This window comes from Periplaneta americana, chromosome 17 (assembly GCF_040183065.1).
Source record: "Periplaneta americana isolate PAMFEO1 chromosome 17, P.americana_PAMFEO1_priV1, whole genome shotgun sequence".
Taxonomy (NCBI): domain Eukaryota; kingdom Metazoa; phylum Arthropoda; class Insecta; order Blattodea; family Blattidae; genus Periplaneta; species Periplaneta americana.
Window position 1 is genome coordinate 35,231,783 of NC_091133.1, and position 22,257 is coordinate 35,254,039.

At 33.1% G+C, this 22,257-nt stretch overlaps 1 protein-coding gene across 5 annotated transcripts in view; it reads right to left on the bottom strand.

Annotated features, from left to right (window-relative positions):
- The window catches only part of Nup133 (nuclear pore complex protein Nup133), a 337,303-nt gene that overhangs the window by 26,535 nt on the left and 288,511 nt on the right, over positions 1–22,257 (bottom strand). For all 5 annotated transcript variants that reach the window (XM_069816497.1, XM_069816495.1, XM_069816494.1 and 2 more), the window contains 3 exons: positions 17,885–18,121; positions 13,320–13,514; positions 8,033–8,136 (listed from right to left, as the gene is read on the bottom strand). In XM_069816497.1, the coding sequence (XP_069672598.1) occupies positions 8,033–8,136; positions 13,320–13,514; positions 17,885–18,121 (536 nt within the window). The remainder of the gene's footprint in view (positions 1–8,032; positions 8,137–13,319; positions 13,515–17,884; positions 18,122–22,257) is intronic.

The window sequence follows — 22,257 nt, forward strand, 5'->3', positions numbered from 1 at the left end:
AATAATTGACGCACCATTATCATTTTTCTTTTTCCTTCTTAGCTTTCATTGATTCTTTACCTGAAATTTTTTTCCTTCTGTAAACTGCCATTGTTTTTTGTGTATTTGTTTGCCTTTTTTCTTACTCTTTTAGCTCTCATCATCTATTTGTTCTTGTATTGTTTTGTATGCTTTGTCTAATGGCAGCCTCTAATTTGAGGAAGCTCTGATAAATAAATAAACATGAATGTCTGATTGTATTTAATTTCATCTTTTTATGTTTTTAATTAATTTAACGTCCATTTGCACAATTTTAATGTAGCCTATGTTCTTCTCTGCATTATGAAGGTTAAATGTGCAAACTTTGACAAATATCGGTCAAAGCGTGTAGATTTATATTGAGAACATACATACATACATACATACATACATACATACATACATACATACATACATACATATCCACATTGACTTTTATATATAAGATTCTACATTTAATACAGTTAAAGGGTTTGGTTTAATTTGTAAGTTTTCTTTTAAATTCGGAATATTGATTTTCTGTTTTAATTCTTGAACAATGGATATGAAACTGTTTTGTTTTCAATCTACAGAGAGAACTGTATGAATGCCAATTGTTTCCTGGTAATCTGATAAGTTTTTCATATTGAATCAGTGCTTTTTCTTCTATTGTCATTTTGATGCTGTTAATATTACTAAAGAATCTCATAGAATCTATTGGAGTTGTTTTGATTCCACCAGTAATGAGTCTGAGAGCTTGGTTTTGAACATATTCTATTTCGTTTATGAAAGGTGAAGTAATTAAAATTTCTCCGCAGTATGTCAGCACTGGCTGTATAAACATTTTGTATGTAGTGTTCAAATCATTCCTAGAGCATCCCCATTTCTTTCCTGCTAGTCTTTTTAGAAGGGAGAATCTTTTACGAGCTTTTTCAGAAATGTATTTCAAATGGTTGCGTCATGTTAACTTACTATCGAAAATAACTCCAAGATATTTGAATTCATAAGTCCTAGGAAGGTGTTGGGCATTGTATTGGATATTGAATTCTCTTCTTTTTTTACCAAGTGAAAATATTTGGTAGTTACTTTTGCTTAAATTGAGTGTCATCAAATTTGATGTATTCCATTCATGTAGTTGATTTAGAGCTTTAAGAGCAGAATTTTGAATTTTGTCTCTATGTCTGTAAGATCCGGAAGTCCACAAAACTTTATCATCTGCAAATAGTGCTGTTTTCATGTTTGATTCCTCTAATAATAATAATAATAATAATAATAATAATAATAATAATAATAATAATAATAATATACAATCGTCTATTAGTAAAGTCCTTAAGCCGATTTTTAAATACATTTTTAGTTATTGGTAAAGCCTTTAGGTAAGTCTGCAGGTAAAGCATTCCAGTTCCTGATATTATGATTGAGAAAAGAAAACTTTCCAGTGTCCGTCCTCTGTCTTCTTTCCCTCAATTTATATGAATGGTCGTTCCTTGAAGAGTAATTTGGCGGCTTCAACCTATTTTTTATTTCTCTCCAGGCAGGCTCACCTCTGTATGTTTTGAACATTGCACATAATCGAATTCGCATTCTCTGGTCCGTGAGTGTGTCCCATTTTAATGGTGAATTATTACAAGACTTGAGAGCCCGTTTTTGAATCTTTTCCAGTGTCTTAATATGTTCTAATCTGTAAGGATCCCAACATGCAGCATCATATTCCATTACTGGACGAACTAGTGATTTACATGCAATCTCTTTGGATTTATCAGAGTCTTTTCTTAGTATCCTCATCACAAAGTGTAACACCCTCCATGCCTTTCCCGCTGTGTCAGTAACGTGTTCCCCCAGCCGAGATCGTTGCTAAATGTTATTCCTAGGTATTTAAATTTGTTAACTTCAGGAATAGTTTCACCCCCTAACATATACAATGCGATTATTTTATTTCTTTTTCTTGTAAAGCTAGTGGCTTTGCTCTTTAGAGAATTTATTTTCATTTTGTTGACCATTGTCCAATCATTTATTCTACTGAGGTCATTCTGAAGAAGAGTAGTATCTTCATGGCTTTTTATATCCCTATATATGATACAGTCATCCACGAATAATCGAACCCTGGACAAGATGATAACTGGCAGATCATTTACAAAGGAAGGAATAGAAAGGGCCCCAAGACACTTCCCTGCGGGACCGCAGAAGTAATTTCTATTGGGCTCGATAATTCCTCCCCCACCCGTATTCTCTGAGTGCGACAAGTTAAAAATTCCTTGATCCACTGGAGTACTCTGAAATCAACCCCCGTTGATTGTAGTTTAACCAACAGTATGTCATGTGGGACTACATCGAATGCGCATTTAAAGTCAATAATCACTGCATCTATTTGGCTATTTGAATCTATTCCGTCTGCTAAATCCTGACATACAGTTACTAACTGACTCTCACATGAGTAGCCTCCCCAAAACCCATGCTAACAATTATGTAACCAATTTGCATCATTCCATTGTTGCCTTAGATATGCTGAAATCAAGTGCTCCATCTGTTTGCGAACCACAGAGGTGAGGCTGACTGGTCTGTAATTTTTTGTATCTGAGCAAGACCCTGACTCATAAATTGGCACCACTATTGCATCTTTCCAATCTCGCGGGACAGTACCATTATTTATTGATATTTCAAATATACGAACTAGATAGGGAATCATGGCTTCCCCTCCCAATTTTAACATATCTCCAGCAATACCATCAGGTCCTACTGATTTATGAGTTTTCAATTTAGAGATCCTTCTCCTTATGTCCCTAGGCTTGATAGAAAACTAACCCGTATTTTCCACAGAAGCTAAGTTAGGTATTATTGCCCTCATCCCAAAAACAGTGGCACAATAGGTATTTAATTTTTCTGCTTTTTCTCTGTCCTGTACAATAAATTCATTGAGGTCATTCTTTAAAGGGAGGCTCGAATAGTTTTCCTTGCGTCGTCTCTTCACATATTTATAAAATTCCCCCTACCCATTTTCTTCACCTTTGAAAAGTTTATTCAAGTAATTTTCCTGCGCTATCTTCTTTGCATTAAGCAGTTCTTTTGATAGTTGTGTGAATTTTGTTTGTTTTACAACGCTTTCCTTGCGCAGGCTGTAGGATTTCCTTAGTTTTCTTTTAAGTTTCCGTGTGTAATTATTATAATATTTCGGATCGGGATTGTTTGATAAACGTTTAACTGGGATAAATTTCTTTATTCCTGTTAATATAATCTGTTTGAACTCCGCCCAGCATTCTTCTACACTACTACCCTTTACTACACATGATGAGTACTTTTCTCTAAGATAATTTTGGAAGCCTTCTCTGTCCGCTTTGTTATATTGCAAGATATTTTTGTTCTTTGTTCTGCTTTGCTTGTACTTAGCATTCCATAATATTTCAAGAATTACTGCGTCGTGGTCACTAATACCTGGAATCACTTCAATATCTGCGACTATTTCTGAGGGTCTGAGCACTATTAATATATAAAATTGATGAAAATGTAAAATGTTTGTACTTATGTATATGTAATACAGTTATGACGTGAATTTTATGTAAATATTACTGATGTTGTAATTAATATTTACAATGTTGTAATAATATAAGTTTTGTATATAATACAATTTGTTTTGTTGGAATCTTCTATGTATGATTGTTCATCAGATGATTCTTGACTTGTATTATGGTATATACATGTGGGATGAGTGCAGTATTCTTTCATATTGATATGTTTTAAGGTATACCAATTTTGATGTTGGTTGTATTGGATTCATTTCAGTGTGTACATGCAATGAACTTATGTGAAGGTCGACTCATGTGAGTAGTTGAAGAGATGAAAAAGTTTGACGTGATTATATTATGTGTATGTGTGCAGTGAAGTGTAGATGTGTTCTCGTTGTGGCTTTAATGTGTAAGTACACTCAATACCCAGTACACATTAAAGTCACAACGAGAACACATCTACGCTTCAATGCACACATACACATAATATAATCACGTCAAACTTTTTCTTCTCTTCAAATACTAACATGAGTCGATCTTCACATAAATTCATTGCATGTACACACTGATTACGAATCCAAAACGACCAACATCAAAATTGATATACCTTAAAACATATCAATATGAATGAATACTGCATTCATCCCACACGTATATAATACAAGTCAAGAATCATCTGATGAACAATCATACATAAAAGATTCCAACAAAACAAAAGTTATTACAACATTGTAGATATTAATTACATCAGTAATATTTGCATAAAATTCACGTCAAAACTGTATCACATACACATAAGTACAAACATTATACATTTTTATCAATTTTATATACTAATAGTGCTATTCAACAAACACAAGATATGTAACATGAGTTCTATGTATTTTATATTTATATTTGATATATTACATTTTTGGCAAGTTAGCAAAATAGATCAGTCAAATTGAACACATTTCTTACGACGATATTAGACTCTTATTACATATAACTCATAATTTTAATTATTTTAATTAAGTGTTATGTTTATCACTGTGAATATTATGTTGGACTTATATTTTAGATATTGTTATAACATTTGAATATCTGATGATGCCGTATAGGCGAAAACGTTCATATTTTCTTTAATAAGATGTATTACCAAATATTAATTTGCAACAAATGATAAATAATATGATTGAGAAACTTTAAATAAGTTTATAATCTTGATCTGGTTTATCTGAAAAATAAAAATTAACTGTAAGATGTTGCAAGAGGATGGCTTACTTAAACAATCTGAGTTCTCGGAAATTTCAACCTTATTTTATGACACATTCACTGAATACATTGAAAAATGGGCTTACTCTTTTCACGTGCTGAAACTATTTAATTGGGTTCAGCTCAACAATGCTCTTCTTTGGAAGTCTGTTCAAGAAAACCTTAAAACTTTAGCAGAGTTTGATGAAAGTATTTTGAAAGAAATATGTTAAGACGAACTCTTTGAGAAAGTTAACCATGTTTAAAATGTATGTGAAATGAAAAACCATGAACTAAGAACTGTTAAATACGTGGGTGAACAGTGGTCTATTATTTTCAACTTCCTTGGATCCCAAGATGTCTCCTGCAAAAATTTGCAGCATATTACAGGATTTGTGCTAGCTTTACTTGGCAGCAACACTGCTACAGAAAGAGTGTTTTCTATCACAAATGCTTTGTGGACTGATGACAAGAATTGGTGTACTGGTAGTACGAAAACTGTTAAGGAAATAATTATTACTAAAATTAAATTTCAAGATATTTTCAAGATATTTCAAGATATCTGTTGGAAAATGTCAAACTCTTGAATGATATACATTCTTCTGCAAAATATAACAAATAAGCAATTTTGGAAACTTCCCCACAGTGAAATCTCTAAACTAATTGAGAGCTAGAAATATAGTAGGTAAACTATGTAAATTGGAAATAATTGTTGCTTGTCATAGTGTTTAGATTTCATTGCAGAACAATGAAATGTCTATTTTTTTTACATGTGTGTTAACAATAAAATATACATATACACAATCAGTAACGCAAGGGAATATATAATGTCGAAAAATGATTGTCATCAGATGATTAAATGTATTTTAATGTTCCTGTTACATATGAATTTCAATGAAAACGTATGATGATGATGATGATAATAGTAATAGTAATAATAATAATAATAATAATAATAATAATAATAATAATAATAAAAACTATCATCATCATCCTCAAAGTGTCTCGTGTTTTAATTTGTATAATCTGGTCACCCTATGTTATACAGACATTCCTTGCAGAGTTACTCCAAAATCAGTTGCAGAGAAAATGTTTATAAGCAAATGTTTAAAAATGAATATAAGTGCATATTTTATCCGCATTACAAGAGATGTTCAAAGTGTCCACCTTCTGTTTCAATATATTTTTGACATCTCAGAAGATTGCTTCGAAGTACTTCTCGCAATATGTTCGAATTGACTTGTCAGATATTTTCTTTCACTTTTACGTAACTTAATAAAAAAAAAAGAGATTCAATATGTTATACACCATTCTTAAATATAATTAGAAAAAAAAAAACGCAATAGCTTGGACTACATTATGCACGAATAAGTAATGCTTCAGTGTTCTCAAACAATTATAAAAACACAATAGCTTGCAGTATGCTACACACAAATGAGTAATCTCTTCAGTGTTCTCAAACAATTAGAAAAACACAATAGCTTATGCTACACAATGCATGTAGGGAGTATGTCATTTGCGCAGCAGTCCGCCGCACCTCTTAAGCTGTATGTGCCTCCTAGATGGTGCTAATTGGTGACAATTCAGGCAGAATTGTATTCCCAGAATGAAAGCAAGACAGTAGAGGAAGAAAATTTCCTTTGCAGGGCAGAAAGTGAAGGAAGACAATTGAATATCCTCTAGTGGAATGCAGTAGGATTATCTAACCAAAATACGATAGATATAAGTAATTCCTTTAGTAGCTCACGACAGACTGAGGTGAACTGCACGCATGCAATGCCTGACAAACACCCTTCAACTTTGGCGAATATGACAAGCACAAGGTAACATTTCTGTATTCTCTTGCTGTCATATACAGAAGACTCTGTACAACCAAATATGGATTAATATTCTAAGGCAACTCATCTGAAGCTAAATATATTTTCGTTTCACAAAAGAAAGTACTAAGAATAATGACAAATGTGTATGAAAAGACATCAGGTAAAAGAGTTTTCAAAATTTAGAAATACTGACTTTACCTTGTACGAGTAAGTTACACTGTTTTCCTAATGAACATTAATAATTTTAATGCAAGACACAAATCGAATGTTAGTCTCAGCTGTTATGAAAAAGGAGTTCCTTGTTCATGTATTAAAGTCTTCATTGTAGTGACCAATTATCTTAAAGTTTTCAAGGGCCAAGAGAAAAATTTCAGAACAGAATTATGAATTTAACATTTCTCCATACTCATATTTTCTACTCAACTGATGAACTGTTCATACTTGCAAACTGAATTAATCTACTTAATATGTACTGTATATTTTTGTATAACTTTTGACTCATTTCACATTTGAAAGCTGTAATGTTGATGTAAAATCTATAGAAAACATTAAATGAAATGAAGTAGCATTTATTCCAGCAAACATGAGTCCTATGAAAAAGTGCCATACTTGTATATGGTTCTGGCAACATATTCAATGAAGAATATATTTCGAAAAATAAAATGTTTTAGTGTGGTGAGAAGAGGAGCTTAGGACTTTCACAAGTAGGCCTATCCTACATATATTGGTAAGTGAAAATTCTGAATGCCAAATGTTAACCATCAAGAGCCATAGGACTTACAGAGTAATTTACATTTTGGAATCCATACTTAACATATACTGAAAGTTAATTCTTTCTTCTTTTTTTTTTTACGCAACCAAAAACTAAACACAGTAGAGCAATACGAAATATACAGATAGGTACATAAAAACACACTCACAATAAATCCTCAACACACAACTGAATTTCAGAACACACATACTATTTGACTACACACTACATAACACAAATGTGCCTCCACCGGAAGACGCAATGACCAGGACCACAGCAGTTCCGAAGATGGTTCCCAAGCCGAAACTAGTTAGCTAGGTATCTATAACTTAGTTCTAATTAACACATGAAAGTTACAGTATATATTGTATTCAAGTGACAAAATTTGCTTAAATCTTGTAACATAAGATTAATGTTTACTAAACAATGCATATATAAAACCTCTTCATAATGATAACCATTACAACAAATTACAAACAGCACTTCAAGTCCTGGAAGACAAGTGGTCCAAAATAAAGGGTAGTTTAATTTTCTTAAGATTTTTCCATTTCTCAAACTAATCTCAATATACACAATATTACAAAACATAGAGCTGAACATACACGAAAAACACACATACACATATCTATAACAATTAGGACCCTGAAATATTGTTATATTCCAGCTATTTCCATTTATTTAGCATTCATTATTCCACGTCCTAGATAAAATATGAAAGCATACAGAATTACCTTAATTCACTTCTCTCAAATTCATCGTCAATGTAACTCAACAGGTCAAGAGCCTTCTTGAAGTCATATTCTGTAGCAGTAGAATTTTCGTCACAAATGTAAAGCTATAATAAAAGAACAAACATAAAATAAAATAAAATGTATAAATTGTTTCTGTAAAAATTATACCAATTTCGAACATCAAAGACTTTGAAGAAATGTAATGATCATTTTCTCGTGGAGAAATGTCATTTAAAGTAGTCAATACAACAATGTCACTGAAAAGATTATTATCTTTTGTTAAGACAATATTTTTCAACATTTCTAACATATTTCAGTATATACATATATCAAATCTATATTGAGAGCCATACATTCTTATATTAACTACCAGCATTAGATACTTAATTCAAAAGTATCACAGGATCCTAGAGAAATTTTCAGCAGAAATTCTTCTAAGCTTAGTATCAGTGTTTGAAGTATGTCATATCTTATCAATTTACCATGCTGAAATGACAAAATGTTGCAAAACAAGGGTTTTAAAAGGAAACTAGATACTTTAATCTAAATTGGTGGAATACACATTGAAATTGCACGTTAATAGGAAAACAAAGAATTTTTAAATATCTTTTCTCAATTTTTAATTTTCCAAGATGCAAATTCTCAAGTGAGAACAATATTATTGTAAATGAATACAGGGAATAATAACAGTCTAGCACACGTGCCAAGCAGAATACTGAAAAACTATAGTAATTTTGCTATTAGGTGAACAACTGTGGTGTTTCCAGTAAAAAAATATATAAAGTACGAGAAACTTATTCTCTATTTTAAAATGACAGTGAAATCAATCTCTGCCTAAAAAATACTAAGATCTTGATATGTACAGCTGTCAAAAGAAAAAGTGGCCGCTCTCCAGAAACGAAGTTCCCTTCAGGTATCTCCGCTACAATTCAGAGATAGGCGATGTTCCATGTTGAACCACGTTGCCTGATATCGACAGTTATAATTAAAGACTTTTCTGTATTAATATTGTAGCGTAATGGTAGTGTTTTGGGTTGGTATTCGTGAGATCATGCATTGGAACACAACCTCATGCTTTTTATGTTTTTTATTTTGTTTTCTTTATTTTTTCTTTTAACTCCCTCGTGGGTACTCACCTTGTCGTGGTGAGGAGGCTTAAACTTGTTGTTTAAGCTAACAAGTAACAAAGAGGTACCCATAGAAGCTGCATTGCAGTTCCACTATATTTTTCACTGGTTATGATACTGTACAAAAGAAACCAAATGACCTGGAAATGTACAAAAACTTGCCCAGACATGCTCAAATATTTTTAACAAGAGCCAGAACAGGTCACATTGTCACACAATTATACCTACACCGATTTCACATTTCTGATAATCCTATTTGTCTGTGGTGTAATAATCATGATGAAGATCTGGAACACATTCTTCTATACTGTCCATCCATAAACCACAAAAGAAGTAAATTAAAATCATCAGTACCAGTTGCAGAAAACACAGCCCTGCAGTATACATTGACTACACCCCAATTCTGGCTACTAGCAACAGGCATCTATAATGAACACTGATCAAAATACCCCTCTTTTCTGGTGAAAAACAACAACTGAATAGATTATAGTGGACTTTATGTTGTCAGCAAACAGCTGGATACATTAAGATGATTGATTTTTTGTTTTTAAGAGAGAGAGAGAGAGAGAGAGAGAGAGAGAATATAATTGTTTCTATCACTTTTATGACTGTTTTAGTAATTAACATCAGGTTCATGAATGTTTATGCCATGACTTTATCATTATTTATTACATTATGGCTGCAAATTGAAAGAAAGAAAGATTATATTCTCTACAAAACTATCTTTCGTGGTTTAAGCAAAACAAACTTACTGGCGTCTGTCTTAGAGAATTGATTCAATATTTAGTCCATCTTCCTCCCATCTTGATCACATCTTGCAGTCGAATGGGTATGAAATCGACTAGTATTTTCAGTTCCAAGCATCCTGGACGAGGTTCCACAAATCATCAGGACGTCTTGGTAGGGGATTGGGACAATTTTTCCGCATATGAGTCATTCCACGTCAAATCGCACAAATTTAGCCTGGAATTGACTTTCATGTCTCCGATTTAGATAAAACAAATTTTACACATTCTATGGATTGAAAAAATAAACACGGATTTTATTATTGTTGTCTATATCGATTATTGTAGTAGATATGTGTTATCAAAGATTCTGAAATAGGTCGCGCATCATTATTGTTAAACGTGATTATCTCCACTAATAATTATCACAGAGATTTGCTCTTTGTCTCAATTTGAAGGTGACAGTACATACTTTGTTCTTCGCATAATAATATAAAAATATAAGTTTGTTAACTTTGTTTTAAAAAAACATTTAAATGTATAAAAATATGTTTTAATGGCAGCGACTTACTTTAAAATTACAGAAAAAAAAATCCTTAAATACCTTGAAATTATTTTAACCACTCTTAAAAAAATCAGAACTCTACTTCGAGCCGTTGAAGAATAATTAAATGACTCACCAAGCTGCGCGTCTTGAGGTCGCGGGCTGCATAAGTACTGTTGCAAGATGATGTGCAGGTGCAGCTCCGGATGAGAGTCGTGTGACCACTTTACACTGTTCCACGGTTAGAATATCACTCTTTTACGTAATTTACATAACACAGAACTGTATTTAAATATTGTTTTTTTAAAATATACACTTGTGAAAATAACTCCAGTTTACACAACACTGGACTTTTAAAACTAATCAACTACAACCAATATCAATTCTATTTAATGTCCACCACTTCGCTCTCACTTTGAAGGGAATAGTTCTTTATCATGGCCTGAGATTTTGTCAATGGAACAAAAGAATGAAGTTGTAAGGTACCTCGCACCACTTTTGCTTGTTGGTACCTTGAGTAGAAAATATTGCTATGTTTTTTGTGTTCACTAATGGTAAAAAATTTAAAAGCAATATTAGAAATGTTTTTCTCAGCCCAGTTATACAGTTTCCTTGGTGTTACAATAGGATCTGTACCAAGTTGAAGACTAGCTTTCATAGCAAGCCGCTTAACGGTACCACCAATGCCATCACAAGGCCCTTTTCCATGTGATGTAGCAAAAAAATGCCACTCAGCACAAATCCCAAACTCATCTTCGTGGTGACATTTATTTTTAAAGTTATTTCTTACTCGAAATCAATCTGAAACCAACGTAGTTCTATGTAAAATATAATAGATTGTACGTATATTTTTTTGCGTTTTTAAAGTAAGCTGTTATAAAAAAATATTAAATTATGTTTAAAAAGTGACCCTCTAAAACAACCCCATTTGTATTTCAACTTATACTTAAAAGAATTAATATAACAGTTCATTTCTTCCCATTTCAGATGGCACCAACACTCAACGTCTATGATGCATAGAATCTTAACAATGAGCATTTTCATACTGCATCGTGGATGAATTTGTCATATAATTAAAAGAGTATAAATAGTAAAATTTTAAAGTATGATCCCAGAAAAAATTACAGACCTCTTATTTTGATCTGCACAACATATTTTAGAAGATTTAAGCAAATACTAAATGGTCACATTTCGTATACAGGTGTTTGATTTGACATGCACACAACACAACATGATACCTACTTCGAAAGACTTAGGAATTATTGTTAGATAAATTAAAGGGAAACTGCTGAGTGTTGAAGGGACATTACATGCTTTTAGAACTAGAGGTTATCTGTTTATTTACGTAAAGTAACACCACATCACTGATAATGTATTAGTAACTCTCACTGCTGCTGTAGCAGCTGTATGCTCCGGCACGCGGTCTCACTCAATCCGAGCCTTCCGACCCGAACACACCATCAGTAAATTATTTGCACAGCGACTTCTGATTCGAATAGAGTTCTAAAACCAACGCAGTTCTACGTAAAACATTTCAAAGAATATAATGATATTTTTTACCCTTTTTAGAAGCAAGTCCCTGATATATGAAAACGTATTTAAAAAATATAACCCCCTAAAAGGGGCCCATTTTATATTTTGATTGAACACTAAAAATTAGTATATAATACTACAATTATTGCACTTTAAAATGATATCAATACGAAATTTCTACGATTTACAGAATCTTCAGTATAACCATTTTCATAATACGTTGCATCCAAATTTACAGAAAATGTAACATTTAATAAATGACTAAATAATTGTGTCAGCCCGAAAAAATTACACATGGGTTATTCAATTTCATCAATAGAACTTGTAAAAAAAAATTGGAGCAAATATTAAGTTGTCATGTTTCGTAGGTGTTCGATTTGACATGGAATGACTCATATGCTCCCATAGCTCAGTTGGAAGAACGTCGGCATTTAGATGTCAACGTCTCATGTTCAAATCTTCCTCACTCCTTTTCATTGTATTGTGTTATAGGATAGTATAATGTAATAATATAAGAAGAAAAAACTAACAATTGTATTATGCAATTGTATTGTTTCAAATCTAACATTAAATTTACATTACTTATATTGCTAAAGAACGATAACAAAATAAAATGATAACTTGCATATTATTTATATCACTAAAGAACAATAACAGAATATAAATGATAACTTGAATATTATTTATATCGTTAAAGAACGATAACAAAATAAAAAGATACCTTGAAAATTATTTACAATGCTAAACAATGATAACAGAATATAAATGATAACCTTGAATATTATTTGTATCGTTAAAGAACGATAACAGAATATAAATGATAACTTGAATATTATTTATATCACTAAAGAACGATAACAAAATAAAATGATAACTTGCACAAGGCTCGAACTCACAATCTATGGATCATTAAGCAAACACATTACTGCTGCTCTACGAGAAGCAGATGTGCATGACTCCTGCGTAAACATCTTTGTTCTGAAACATTTTTCTATAAGTGCAAGCATCATATAACATCACTGTTATCCAAAGTGCACTTAGAAAATATTCGCTGTTCATGAGTGTGGCCAATTTTTTTTGACAGTTGTACACATTTTGGAAAAAAAATTAAATTCACAAAATTAAAATAATCTTGATTAAAGAGAGTTATTGGTCACAGCATAAAGTGTCGCTGAATTTACATTTTAAGTCATACCCAGTCTTATGCTAAAATGGTTTAAATGCTACTGCATAAAATTTGGATAATCATCCTACTTTTTCTTTCATGAAATACTAACATAAGAAGACTTTATTTCGCCACAAAATAAAATAGGGTCCCAAAGAACAAAAATTTACTTCCTTGACATACTCATAATTACCTTGACCAGTTCCATAGGTGTCAACACACGTAGTCTCTCGATATCATAGCCATAAGCAGACAGAACAGTCTCTGGCAGTTCCTCTTCATATAACACTAAATCTAATTCTGTGTTTAAAGCCTGAACTTCCTCATCTACTGCCTCAGGTTGTTGATCAAATGCCAGTAGAGATAATTTGGCCAATGAAAGCATTGACTGTAAAACACAAATTAAATAATCAGTATACTCTTCAATGTTCCTGACCCATCACCTTTCTAAAGTGGCTACAGCACATGCATGAAATCTACAGTTACTTATAAATATTAATATACTGAGTGTTCTTGGTAGCAGATTCACATCAACCTTTCAAATGAAATAAATACAATATTGAACTTTCACAACTTTAACCAACTTTCCAAGAAGTCTCCACAATGAACTTGGCCAAATGTTAGTATGTGTACTTACAAAGAAGCATAATGATTCCACAAAAGTTTATAGAGTATTATAATTCCTTATAAGAGCCTAACATAATGATGTACCAGAACTGATATTGACAATGTTATTCGAGAATAAGTAAGGCTCTGAACTCATTAAGTTTATTAAGCAAGACTGAACTCATACCCAGTAACAGATAAATATTGTATATGTTAGTCCATATTAAAACTTGTGCATAGCATAATACCAAAATGCAACAAGTTTGATGCACCTCAAGTATCTATTATTTAAGTTACAATCATCAAATTGATTTGAAATGTTGACTAGTATAGTTACAATTGTCTGCTTTGATATGGTGTAACCTAAATATGCGAAGTTTGTATGAACTTAGCAAAACAACTACTGTACCTTAAAACATTTATAAACAATCTATATCACTTTTCATATGACTTAGTTAATGGTGTTTTAACCGTCCAGAACAACATGAGGCACTCATACTTAAGCAATGTTGCCTAGTTGTATTGTTATGACTCAGTCACTGTTAGTTGTTGTTTTCTAATGCCAGGCATTTCACAATAAAGTCATTTGACCTCTTGCACTCCAATATTTTTCAAAGATATTATCATGACCAGCCAATGAAGCACAGATTTTGAGGTGTTCCGAATCCATTTCTTGGTTTGAGTTGCACAATGGGCAGTTAGGGGACTGATATATTCCAATTCTATGCAGGTGTTTAGACAAACAATCATGGCCTGTTGCCAATCTAAATGCAGCTACAGACGATTTTCGTGGTAAATCGGGAATTAACTGTGGATTTTGATGCAGAGAGTTCCATTTTTTCCCTTGGGATTGTGTTATCAAATTTTGTTTGTTGAAGTCTAAGTATGTAGATTTAATAAATCTTTTCACAGAGTAATACGTAGATTTAGTAACAGGTCTGTAAGTAGCAGTGCTGTCCTTCGTTGCTAAAGCATCCGCATTCTCGTTTCCCAGGATTCCACAATGGGATGGTATCCATTGGAATACAATTCTTTTATTGAGTGATATTAATTGAGAGAGCATTTTAGTTATTTCTGCTGTTTGAGATGAAGGTGTATGTTTAGAGACGATTGATAGAATAGCTGCTTTGGAGTCTGACAATATAACTGCATTCCTAAATTTATTGATGTGGTATAGAAGATTCCTGAGACATTCACTTATTGCAATGATTTCACCATCAAAACTTGTTGTTCCACATCCAAGTGATCTATAAAGTGAGAAGAGACAGCACGTAACACCTGCACCGGCACCTTGTTCTCTGGAGATCAAGGATCCGTTGGTGTATAAATGAAGCCAGTTTTGTGGAGGGTACCTAATATTAATTGTCTCCAAAGACAATTGTTTCAGTATTTCAGTGTTTACTTCTGATTTCAGTATTTCTTCTGTTAAATTTAGATTATATTCTATATTTAATAGAGTTAAAGGGTTTGGTTTAATTTGTAAGTTAAGTCACTGTTAGTGGTGTTAATTAAAATATTATATGTGCCTAGACAAACTATTGTAGCCATGAAAAAGATGAGACTTGTGAATTGAAGTCCTGCGAAAAACATTACAGTATTGTGTTTTATCATTCAAACATAGAGTGAAAAGGACAAGTCATTCTTTGTAATAGTCAAAACTCAGATTTTTATGACATACCTGCTCTCTCTTGGTACACCTCAGACGATGCTCGTATGTACACCCTATGATAAAAAAAAATGGGAAGACTCTTGAAATCAGATTTTGACTAAGTTCTATTCGGCCATGCGCCTGGTTCACAGTGGACTGAAACCTTCGAACTCTTTGACATGTAGTTAGCCTGAATTGCGATGTAAGGTATAAACTCAGTGATACTGCTACATGTTGCAATAGCTCAGTGGTCAAGTACAGAGTGCTGATTGCTATCGAGCAAAGAATATGCAGATTCGAATCCTCCTTGATGTGATTTTTTATAACACTTCATTATTTCATTAAATAATGGCCCTTAATTCAACATTTTGTTTCATCCTCATTGCTTCATAGTATCAACTTTCTTTCCTAATATAAAATATATTATATATGTAATATATTGCGTTTCAGTCAGTTTTAGTTAATTGCAATATTGTTGGTGGTTGTGTGGACGGATACACGCGCATATAAGGAGCAGCATATGCCTTTGTTTTCTGTCATCATACTGACTGAATTCTACTATGACTGGTAGCACACACAAGGACTTAAGCACAAGGAAATCACTTCATATTCTTGTTAATACTGCATGTTACTCGATTTCCCAGGCTGTAATTGGATTGGCATCCATGTATCCACAGCCACAGGTGGGTGTAATTACCCAGGGAAGGGGTTGAACACTGTTGTCCAGGTTCTGGAAGATATGTGTCCACTCCTGAGCAGAATGCATCTCAGGTTGCAGAATCAGTCAGGTATCCTCACCGGTCTCCTTCTCCATTAGAACTAATTCTCATTTCCCTAGATCTTTTCGAACAGCTCTGTAGTGTTTAAAAGATGCAGAACTTTTCGCTCACATAGCAGCAAAAAGAGAACATCTAAAAGACAATGATAAGCTATTTTGTTTCGCAATTGGAGAGGAAAATGCCACTCGCAACTGGAATAGTCATATTCTCAAATGAGGTGACATTTTCTTCTACACGTGGGTGGAAAGTGATCTACCATCCACGAAGAGCACCTTGCCACTCTGAAGTCCTGCTCTCTAATGTCAAACTGTTGTTTCTACCTCCTAACACGAAGTCACATCTTCAGCCTATTGATCACGGGATAATTCAGGCATACAAGCTGCAGTATCGAAAGAGAGTCCTCCAGTCGTTAGTGGCACAAATTGATGATGCAGAATATGTGTCTGATTTAACGAAAATAATAATTGTTGGTGATGCCACATCATGGACTAAAGCTGCCTGGAATTCAGTAAAGGTGGAAACAATTGAGAAATGTTTTAATAGCTGCAGAGTTTCCAACACAAACTGCACTGATCTGACACCACAGCTGGACATAGAGACATATTTGGAGGAACTTCACTCACTTGCTAAGGCTGCAGTAACAGTATATGACGCCGATGTTGAGATGAAATACATTCCACACTTCGATGATTTAGAGACACTAGACGTTTCAAGGTCAGCTTATCTTTTTAGTATTCTTTTTTTCGTTTCTGTCTATAAAATCCCTGTGATTGATGTCATTTGTCTTTTACAAAGGTGCCTATATCCGAGGATTTAGAGAGTGAAGCAGACGACGTTTGCAAACCTTCACTGAAGGAAGAGATTGCAGCTCTCTGCAGTATAGAGTCACTGTGTCATGTTTTAAACAAATAGTATGGCGAGTGTACCATGTTGCATCTCAGTGAACTTTTAGAATCTTTCGAGAACCATGTCACTAAAAAGAGATGTGTAAACAAACAACAATGAAAGATTTTTTCACAAGTTAATTATCAAGTCATACTACTGCAATTAACATCATTAGAAGCTGCTGCTGCTGCTGCTACTGCCACTGCCACTACCACTACTACTACTACTACTACCTGTACTAGCAGCCAATTCTTTGAAGAACAGCTAGTGGCCACTTTAGACAAGTTTCACTGTAAGTTCCATTACAGTATATAAAAAACCAGTAATTTCGAGATACTGAAAACAATATTCAGTTATAAAAAAACTTCAGCTTTAATTACGAATATTTTAGGCTTTACAACTGTATGCTGGAATTCATATTTCCTACATTTTGTAGCTACATACAGGTTGTATCCCCAGGGCAGGATCGCTTGAAACATGAAAGGTTTGCCCACTTAGATCTGTTATGATTAGATCAGCCAAGCATAACACACCTATTAGAGTGAACGAACATTCCACGACTCAAGCACTACTACTATGAGGATTAAACTTCTAGTAGCTCCGAAATGTTGGAGAAATTAAATCTCAATGTATGGTTGCAATAACCAAACTCATCACCACAACACAATCATCAATGAAGTATTAAATATCGAAGTCCAGTTTGATAACTATAAATTTTAGTTTATTTCTTTCCTTTTCGTAATTAAATTATCTCAGTGACACAAAACCAAACATTTAGTTTTCAAAACTATGTACAGTTTAATATTTACATCTAGACTAACAAATGTTAGAAATACCTACCTTTTTTCTCTGAAGCAGTTCAGTTTCCTCTTTAGCCAAAGACTTCAACGTATTACTAGCTTGCTTATAATCAGAGCTAAAGATATTCTGCAGCCAAGAGAGAGATGGATGATCCTTAAGAAACTGTGATAATGCTTGTTGTTGAGCATGAGGTTTTTCTACACTACGAAACTGCTTCAAAAGACGACCCTGTTTTTGTTCTCGAACATACCACCCAAACAGGAACTGCGAGAAATCCTGCAATTTAAAAACAAAACAATACTCATAAACTGTATCATGCCAGAGACTTGAGATAAAATTCTAGCAAATTAATATTGAAATGTCTAAAGTCCATCTCATCATCAGAGTGCAAAACAGTAGCATTTAACTATACTCACAAAAGTTGCCAATAGAAAATTCGATATTTTAATTAAATCCATACCAAAATTATAGGGTTTGAACCGTAGACCCAAACACAGATTTGAGACATAAACGATCAGTCATTTTTTCCACTTCAAAATTGTGTTACCACCAGGTTTCTTGACTTCCTATTAGTAACAGTTTATTTGTTAGAAGTCATGGTCAATTAGATAGTGTTGAAGGATGCTCAATAGCATGAGGGCTCCAGTTAGAAACATTGTACTTCCAACTTTTTTATTCTGTAACTTTAATATATTTTACTATTTAATAATGTTTACATTGTCATTATACTGATACTCTTTTTTATTGAATTTCTCTTATGTTTAAAAATTTCCCCACTTACTGTAACCTAAGAGTACACACAAGAAATGTGTTTAAACATAAATTATATAATGAAACTTTTTCAAAGTAGAATACCAAGAGACTGATAATTTTTTCCAAATTGAATATCTTCCAGCATTATAGAAAACTACACAAATCTTAAATAAATTGTGTTAAGAACTTGTATAATAAAATTATTATTACATACTTTTATTTGTGAGTGAACCTTGGTGACACTACCTTGTTGATTACTTCGTTCACATGGTTATCTTCACCTTCCTTTCCATTCGACTATTTCTTTGCAACCACTTGTTCATCATTTTATCTTTTTGTTTAAGTGTGTTGTAAATTTTAGTTTTACCACACCTGAACTACATCATTATTTCCCGTGCTGAGAGTTTATCTTTTTTCTTTGCTTCAATAACTTTCATTTTTTCATACAGTAATAATGTCACAGGTTTTCACCATAACATCTGGTATGGGTTTACTGTATTGTATGGATCAGTAATAACTTTTTTCCATGAACTGGAAGCTTTCATCCCCATTCTCCCTCTATCATGCTTCTCCTTTAACTGTTAGTACAATGAATCTTAACTAGCAATTACCGACAGTGGCGGAGCTAAGGTGTAAATACTAGGTAGACTGAAAAAATATATTTATATATTTTTATACAGCAGATGTTTCTCGGCTTTTCTATCAAAATATTTTTTATGACATAGAACCCCACAAGAAGATGACCACTTATTTTCACTCCCAAACAGAATACAACAATATAACTTATTTGTCTCATAGCACCCTGTTAGTCAAGGACATTTCTTATACCACGAAAATTGCAAATTTCTATTTTGTCTTCCTCCATCTTCCTCCATATATAAATGTACTGTCGATCTCCTATCTTTGTAAGTACATTTTGTTTCATACGTCCAACTAAAACATCCAAAACTCTTTCAATTCTACAAATAAGCAATGATCTCTATATTCTCTCAATATGAGCCATTTTACACAAAATAGCCTATGTAATATACAAACACACATGCACTTTTGATTAAACTAACACTCAACAACACAGTCCATTCATAGAACACCAATACCGAACGACATTTTTTGTGATGGTAGGCTATAAGGCTGGCTTTGTTTAGCACAGAGATGTAGCGAAACAGTACCTCCTCTCCGGTTCTCCCTCAACTTATGAGTCAAGGTCGTAGCCATGCCTTTAGAGGCTTGCCTCCCACTGAATTCTCGGATCCTGGAATGACTGCCAACAGTGAACTTAATGTGTGAAAGAATCGGAGTTAAACCAAATTTTATGAAATATCATTATTACGAACTTATAGGCCTGATGTTACTAGGTATAATAACTCAAATTTTTTTGGGTAGACTGAGCCTTTCTTTTCTTTCTACAAAAGAGTTGGCAAGCATACTACAAATTTTAATGGGGAGGTAGATGCTATTTATACATCGCTCCAAAATTTATTCAATTGGATACATCACTGCAAGAACATAGTCATATTATCAGATTCCAGAACAACATTCCAGGCAATAGTATCAACAAATCACACAAAAATGGAAAAAATTAAAGAAATACATTTTATGCTTAAACAAATTCAAAATCTAATTAAACACAATTCTTCAGTGGATACCTGCACATTGTGGCATAAGTGGGAATGAGAGGACTGATATGTTGGCGAAAAAAGGCTTCAAAATTGAATAGAATACAAGTTTAAATCTGTCCTATGAATCTGTCAAACGAATCATTAAAAGCAAGATCAACCACAATTACAATATCAAAATATTAGCAGAAAGTGAAAATACCAAATGGAAAAATCTGTTGGAAAACACTCGCCTAATCGCGGAACTTCCTCGTAAATCTGCTGTTGCTATGTTCAGGCTAGTCACTGGCCATGATTGTTCAAGTAAACATCTCCACAGAATCAGTATACTGACTTCACCAAATTGTCTGTTATGCTGTCACGAGCAGGAAATTGATATGGATCATCTGGTAAGTTGCACAGCTCTTCAAATAGCTCAAGACATCACATCGAATTATTGTTAAATCAAGAGCTTTGGATACATAACATAATTCCCAGTCTACTGAAAAAAAAAAAAAAAAAGAAAAAGTGTTTACACTCGACAAGTTTCCACCTTATTCACGTTGTACCTGGCATAAGTTTTACTGTATGAAATCTGATAAAAGAATATCGATATAATGATCAATTATAATATAAAAAGTTATTTTACAGTAAAATATAATAAAGTGGTAAAGAGTGAAAGTACAGAGATTCAAACAGAGGCTCCCACACATCATTATCCATTTGGTTATTCTGACCCTTAGCAAACGAGATACCGGTATATTGGTTAACAGATGGGTAGTGAAGAAACCAGACAATACTTTTTAAGAAAGAAAAAAAAAAAAAAAAAAAAAAAAAAAAAAAAAAAAAAAAAAAAAAACTAACCATCCACGCCCATAATGTAGGTGTGTTGATAGTCTACTTGCCTATTCTTCAAATCGAACACTTAAATATCACCTTTCCTACTTGTGAGCTAGTTCTTATCAGGGGCAACCGTATAAGTACATTATCATGCTATATAGGTCTTGTACTCGAGTCTAATTAAATATTAGCACAAAAAACTGAATTTATTATTTTGTTGGTGACTAAATAAGATATTATGATAATCAACCAGAGATACTGCTCGGTTTCTACCCATGTGCAAACAGAAAATGGAATCTCACATACATCACAGCTACAGGGCCAAGTTATGTAAGTATATGAACATGTTTACACTGAAGTTACACTATGTATACGAAAATTCACAATATCTGAGAAGCAAACTGAACATAACTTTGGTGATATAGGTGGCTATTTTTTATAAGTGTAATTGTTTCAATACAATTGCAGACGAAGATAAAGGATCACTTCATTAAAAATAACTTAACTTTTTGCACTTTATTTACGTTTGTAGAAAGTTATTGAGATGAAGCACCACACTTGGAAGAATGGCAATAAGATACTAAGCACTTTTTCTTCTTCTAAGGTCCATTGTTACAGATAGTTCATATCTTTGTGCCTCAGCTCGAGATGAAAGATAAAATTTGCATTCGAGTGTATTCTGTAAAACCTAATCAGTATCATACAGTTTTATACAGTAGAGCCCCAGTAGTTCGAGCTAATTGGGGCTGAGGCTACCTCGAATTACAAAAAACTCGAATTATACGGAAATATTACTAAAACAAAAAGGGTAAATCATGAATAAATATTTAATGAGCATAATAAATGTTAAACAATACAGTACATACATGGGCTAACATTTCCAAGTTTCAAAAACACAAGTTACATTTTAAAGAAATTGTCCAGAATCCTTGTTTTAAAATAGATCCTCGTTTTTTAGCAGCAATGTCGCGCCATCTTCTAAGAAGCATGGTGTCAGTTGGAGTAGCTTCCGCTTGCTGCTCAACATAACACAATGTCACATCTAGCGCTGCCAAACCCTCGATATGAGGGATGACAGGTAAAATTTCTTCAGGCAATTCCTCGTCACCACTGTTTTAATCAGGTTCACTTATCACTTCAAAAATTACAACATTGGTCACCAAACTGCTTATCACTGTCCATCCATTCTGAAACCTTACTCTCATTCGCGTTTTCACATCCAAC